The following is a 6,701-nucleotide window of genomic DNA, read 5'->3' on the forward strand; positions in this document are numbered from 1 at the left end:
TGTGTGCTGCCGCTTCCGTTTCCTCCTCCCACCGATCTTCCACCGTTTTGGAAGCAAATAATGCTCCCTCCCTCCCTCCCTCTCTCTCTCTCTAACTTTCTCCTCATTTTATTTATTTATTAGTGAATTTGCGGGGGGACACAAAAAGCGAAGATGATTCGATCAAGAAAAAGGAACCTGGTATGATTTTTTTCCTCCTCCTTTTATTTATTTATTTATTTATCGTTAATTTCAGTTGCTTTTGTTGTTGTTGTTGTTGTTGTTGTTGTTGTTGCTCATTTTTTATTTTTATTTTTATTTTTATTTTTTGAGAAAAAAAATAATAGGATTGTAGAGATTCAAATCCTAATATCATTCCATTTAATTAAGAAAGTAAACAGATCCTATGAATTATCATTCCATGTGAGACAGTGGTTGATTCCAATTGGTTATTCGCTGTCGTGCAAAACCTAAAATCTAGTGACTATTATCATCTCGATCCCAATCCAAGTTCAAAAAATCAGGCCAGACAATTGTATTGACATCTTCTTTCAAGTCTCGCCTTCGTTCGGTTAGAAAGTAGTTCAAAATCCAACTATTCCTTCCAAAGATTTTGAAAGAGCAAATGAAATTAGCTTTATAAACTACGGAATGCTAGCCCCTAGGCAGTGGCGGATTTAGAGAAGTTAGGGAGCGGACGGCAAGTATCTATTTTACCAAAAATTAAAATATAATAATATAGAACAACGTTCTTAATAAATGGGCTAAATTTTCTAACTTAAATGGGCTAAAATCCAAATGGGTTTGCATGTTTGTAAGAGTTGGGTGCAAATACTTTAAAATTAAGGGAACAAATTGCAAGTTTAGGAGGCTGTAGAATGTAATTGCCATTTTCACCGCATGTTTATATTTTCATCCGCCCCGGTCCCTAGGCATAGGACCAAAAGGTCTTTAGAGGGATAACCCCAATACTAAGGAGAAAACTCGAGCAGGCATACAATTGATCCTTTGGCGAAAATTAATCTTTTGCAACTCAGGGTATCACTCACTTAGCAACAGGTTTGCCTTTGAATAGTTCAAATTTTTTCATAGAAATTACTCAACGGTAACAATTGTTGTTCTTTGTGTGATGCGTGTGGTGTCTTCTTAATGTTGGCAAGTTGTTGCTAAATTCCATTGAAAAAATGTAATGGTAATATCCATCTTTTTAATAACATTATTTGTTCAACATAACGTTTCTAATATAATTGATGGAAGCATAGTCTGGTACAATGCTCATGACCATGTGGGCATTTTAAGTTTGATGTTGTTGCCATCTCTTGCTTAGTTTATATATCTTGGCTCAGTAACAACGTTATATTAGTTCAGTTGTTGGAGCCGGATAAGTAGATTTTGTCAGGATTCATATATGCTGACTAGAGATGATATGCGTTTAAGATGCATCTGTCACTCTTTTAATCAGAAACATTTTCTCAAACTTTTGGACTGTTAATCTAGAAATATTAAATTTCATCAAAACCTTAAGGCTTGACAGATTTGTTTGGGCTTAGACAGACTTCTCTCAATCAAGAACTTTGCAAGACAAATGCCAACTTGACTTCTCTCATGGTACTAAACAGAAGATGTCTTCCATACTTGAAAAGATTTCAAAAGTTTTATCTTTTATAGGATCCATCCATTGGCATAGAGTTTGGCTAATATGATGAATGTCATTTAATCTGTTTTGTAAAGGGGTTGTTCAGTTATCAGAATCACCTTCCACTCCTATTTCCAGCCTTCCAGGGTGTTGCCTACAGGGTCTTCTGTTCCTATTGCAAAAGGACTGCCGATTGTGTTCCATAATGCATTTTATCATTTCCCTCATAAAATTAATGACAGAATGGTAGGTTTGGAACCAACAAGGTGCAAACAAATAAGATATGGAAATTAAAATTTGGCTAATCATCATACTCCATTTAAAAACACGAGTTCGGGAAAATCTTTTAGTAGACAAAAATACCCTTAGAATATAAATATTAATCCATTAAGTAATAGTAAGTTGATAAATTGATGAATTCTTATTGGATATACATAGTATAAAGATAAGGATATAGTTTAAATTAAAATGTAAACCTTAATAAAAGAGCAGCTTAAGTAAATTAGACGATTTATTAAATGCTAAATTTACCCCCTCGCTCTTATATGTGATCAATGATCAAATTGCAAACAATTATTCATGTGCTACATGATTAATAATGCCAAAGTGAGAACAATTATTCACATATTATATGATTAATAATTGCACACATCGAGGCGATCTCTCAACGACCAAAATTCAAGTAGTTCACAATACGCTTAGGTTAATTAGACGATTTATTAAATACCAAATTTACCCCCTCGCTCTTATATGTGATCAATGATCAAACTGTAAACAACTATTCACATGCTACATGATTAATAATGCCAATCTGAAAACAATTATTCACATGCTATATGATTAATAATTACACACAAAGTGACGATGTCTCACCGACTAAAATTGAAGTAGTTTAAAATACTGCATAGTTAGTTTTAAATTTTAATTATACTATTATTATTTAAATAGAACTCTATTTATAATTGTTATCCACTTATCCTCTCACATGCAACATCATATACCAATATATATAAGACAAGAAATTACAATAATTTTTATAGCACTTTTATCTCCTTCTACAGACATGTGCTTTTGTTATTAGATTAGATTAGATTATTTTAATGTAATTAATTATATTGTATATTTAATCTTTCTTTCAAATCAGGAAATTACAATAATTTTCACAATACTTTTATCTCCTTCAACAAGTATATGTCATTGTTATTTTCTTCTTATTAGAATAGTTTAGATTGTTTAAGAATTATGAATTATAAAATTGTAACAATTTTGACAGTACTTTCATCTATTTTCTTATTATTAGATTAGATTAGATTATTTTAAAGTAATTAATTATATTGTATGTTTGATTTCTTTTCAGTTCTTATTATTAGATTAGATTAGATTATTTTAAAGTAATTAATTATATTGTATGTTTGATTTCTTTTCAAATCACAAAGTTTAATTATACTATTATTATTTAAATAGATAATGTTTGTATAAAAGTCAAAGAGAATCTCACACGTATCTTTGATCTCAATGCCAATTATATACTTATATATGAGTTTTTGTTAAAATAAATTTTATATATAGGGTTAACTTAATCCTACTTTAATCGGATTAGATAATTTAACATTTGTTCTTTACATCCAAACTCTTTCACAAAACTAAGAGATTTTCAAAATTAATCTTGGGGGTTGCTTGCATTAAAAAATTATGTTAGAGGGCCTATACAGTCTGTTTTATAGTTTAAGATTGTCAACATATTTTGTCTCTTATGCATATCAATTATGAGTAATAATATAATTTAATTGATCCAAATATATCCTTATATATTTCTTGACTCTTATCTTGTCTTTTGCTCTTTATCATGTACAAACCTAGCGATTCTTATTCAATTCCTTCTTTTTTTTTCCTTTTTTGTTTCTTGACATTGTCTTTTGTTCTTCATTATGTACAAACCCATTTCATGGATTAGGGTTATGGTTTTTGAGGGTGGAGAAGAAGACAAATAGGTTGATTTTGGTGTTGGACTTCATTATTTGAAGAGATTAATTTTAAGAAATTCAACTCCAACTTGATATCACAACTGATGTAGATGATGAGGATGCTACTCTAGAATTGTCCAATAAAAAGATAAAGGTGGAGAAAGATTGATCTCGGCTCAATTAAAATATAAAATAAAAAGAATAAATTATAATATTTTTTAAACATTTTATATTATAATTTAATTTTTGAGTAAAATTAGGAATTTTTAGAATGAATTTTCATACAAAAATTTTAGTATTTTTTTATGCTTATGTGATTGCTTTTATCACATTAAAACTATACTGTAGTTACCATTAATCTTTAGCTTTGTCTTTTTATTATTTTAAGTCTATCAAATAATGTAGGCCAGTAAGTTAACTTGTAATTTAATCTTTAGCTTTGGCCAGTAAGTTAACTTGTAACTGATTTATCTACCCTTTCACATACTAATCGAAGCAGCCTCAACATGTGCATCAGGCACTTCTTAATCACAAGAGAGGAATGTTCACCTTCAGCTTGATCTATCCCAGATGCTCTTATATGGACTCCACTTGACCTATTGCATAATATGGGCTCTTATGATGTGAATATAGTCATCAGTGTTTCTATCTTTTCAGTAGCAGGTATTGCATGCTTGCAAGCAATGAAGATAATTAACAATATCCACACCCTCTTCCCCTATGTAGCCAACTCCACTGGGAGATTTCATCTTTCCATCCAGTCTCATATTTGTGTATAGCGATTTGTGGTGTCTAGTAGCCTTTTCCGCCAAATCTAGTCTATAAAATCCTTGCAGACCGTTCCGTCGTGCCTTTTCAACCATGTGAAAAAGAATCTGCTGCCATGATCAGTGTAATATGATTTCTTTGCATTGATTTAATTTCCCATCATTTTGCCAGTTTACTCTTGCTGCAGTTACATCCTTCAGTTAAATGTCCTGGAGACTGTCCCCTTAGCTTCCTGCTGTCCTGAGCGCCTAACTTCTGATTTTCCTGCAGTTATGAATGGCCTTCCAGACACAAAAGTAATATCCATCTATTTGATAACTTTTTTGCAATTTTATGTTTAAAAGATTTTGAACCAATTACAGCACCGAGAATGGCAGTGCTGCTGCCATTTTGACTACCGTTCTTAAACTCCGAAAGGTGACCAGACTGCTCTTTCTGATGTTCTTTACCTCCTTTCTTTTTTCTTTTTTTTTGCTGCATAAATCTCTACTGATCTTTCTCATCAATATGCCACATGATGTACCATAACTGCTCTGATCTTATTATATGCAAACAGCTGTAACCATTCACTTATGAAGCCTGTTTCTGAATAAATTTCTCAACTATATTGACTGATTTGATGTATATACAGAAATTTCTGATTGGCTTCACTTGTCCCTGCCAAGACACCTGTAAATAGGGCAAACTATCTTCAACCTTGATCATGCACTCCCCATTAGCAATCTGCAGCTGTTATGCTGTTTTGAAGGAGAATGGAGGTCCCATTGATCGTCATAGGAGATCTTGCCCTTCCTATGAACAACTGGTAAATTTCTCTTATTCTGGATAGCATATATATAGATGGAGCTGACCTACTAAAGTTCTTGGCTTTCTGGTTTCTTTCCATTTTTTTTTTCATTTGTTTCTTCAGTTTTCTTCCTTGTTTGGATCATATTCTTCTATTCATGGGAAGCATTCACTTATGTTTACCCAGAACGCAACTTGCAGATAACAAATTGCGAATTGGTTCTAGGTAAATCTGGAATTTGGTTTGGGTGGCAATTTACTATTTTCGTTTATCATCCTCACAGCAACTATTTATATATTTCCAGCAATTTACTATGTTTCCTGCAATTTATTGTTTTGTTCGCATTTTGTAGTACTTGTTTATTGAAATTCTTTTGAGTCATTCAGACATTTCCATAAATATTTCTGCTCTGGATTCTTACATGGTTTGAATATGATATTTAAAGTTAAAAGATTCTAGCCATTTATGCTTGAAATTTTGTGGTATAATTTACCCCATGCCAGAGGAGAATGATGCCCCTCATGTTCCCTCGATGGAACACATAACCAACTCCATGGTCTGCCTAGTTTCCTACATAACTCTTCACTTACTGGATATGTGAATTCACGATTTTTGTTACAAGGATCACCAAATCACCGCTCAATGATGCCTCATGTTCTTTACGAGTTCTGGAGAGATCCGTTTCTCCTCTTCCTTGCAACTCCACATGAGTGGTGTTGTCTATAGCCGAGCTAAGAGAATGAGACTACTCTCAGCCACTGTATCATTGGATTCACAACAAAGAATAACACGTAATTGAAGGAGTTTTCTTCCATTGTTGGATCATATTCTTCTATTCACGGGAAGCATCTGAATAATCCAAACTGGAATTAGTATTATGTTACCTAAGTCTAATTTGAGATGGGATTTTGGTTATTCTTAACAGATATAAGCTGTTGTTTAAAGGCTGGAAATTCTCGAAATATGGAATATTGACCTATTTGGTACCAAGATTATGTGCAGGGTAGATAGGCTGAAACCATTCATGGTCCTCATTTTCTCGGAATGTTCCATTTCAATATGAGTTTTTGTTACTGTCAGAAGGTTTCACTTGCATATCAGTCTTAAGATTCCTTCTGAAATCCTGTGCTGCCAAGTTCTGCGCTGCTTGTGCTTGCTTGTGGCTCAGTGACTTAAGGTTCTGAAGTCGTAAACATGGTTGCTGAGTAGTTCCTTTCATTTATCTAGCTTAACTATCGTTAAACTGCCTTTGCAGTCCAGGGAAAGATGGAGTTTGACTCATTAGGTTCATATGTGAATTGTTCTTCCATAATGCATTAACCACCTGAAGTGTATAATCCTTCGTATCCCGTGGTGATTCATGGAAGCTTTCTCTAAACCACCAATGTTCTTTAATAGCACACTCCAATTGCCCCCTTATTCCACCAAAGGCTCGTTTTGTGCCTTATATTACACTTCGCGAGAGAGTTAACTTCTCTTGGGCCTTCGGCCATCGTCGTGGTGGCAATGTTACCTTTTTCCATGTTTTCACAACCCTGTAAGGATAGAATCTTGGCTAGCATTAGCA

At 33.2% G+C, this 6,701-nt stretch overlaps 1 protein-coding gene across 1 annotated transcript in view; it reads left to right on the plus strand.

The window, feature by feature from the left end:
* Positions 7-6,701, plus strand: part of LOC109845473 (transcription factor MYB118-like) — an 18,645-nt gene continuing 11,950 nt past the window's right edge. The window contains exons 1-3 of the mRNA XM_020414719.1: positions 7-180; positions 4,979-5,152; positions 5,258-5,359. Of these exons, the coding sequence (XP_020270308.1) occupies positions 5,100-5,152; positions 5,258-5,359 (155 nt within the window). The 5' untranslated portion in view covers positions 7-180; positions 4,979-5,099. The remainder of the gene's footprint in view (positions 181-4,978; positions 5,153-5,257; positions 5,360-6,701) is intronic.

This window comes from Asparagus officinalis, chromosome 6 (assembly GCF_001876935.1).
Source record: "Asparagus officinalis chromosome 6, Aspof.V1, whole genome shotgun sequence".
Lineage (NCBI taxonomy): Eukaryota > Viridiplantae > Streptophyta > Magnoliopsida > Asparagales > Asparagaceae > Asparagus > Asparagus officinalis.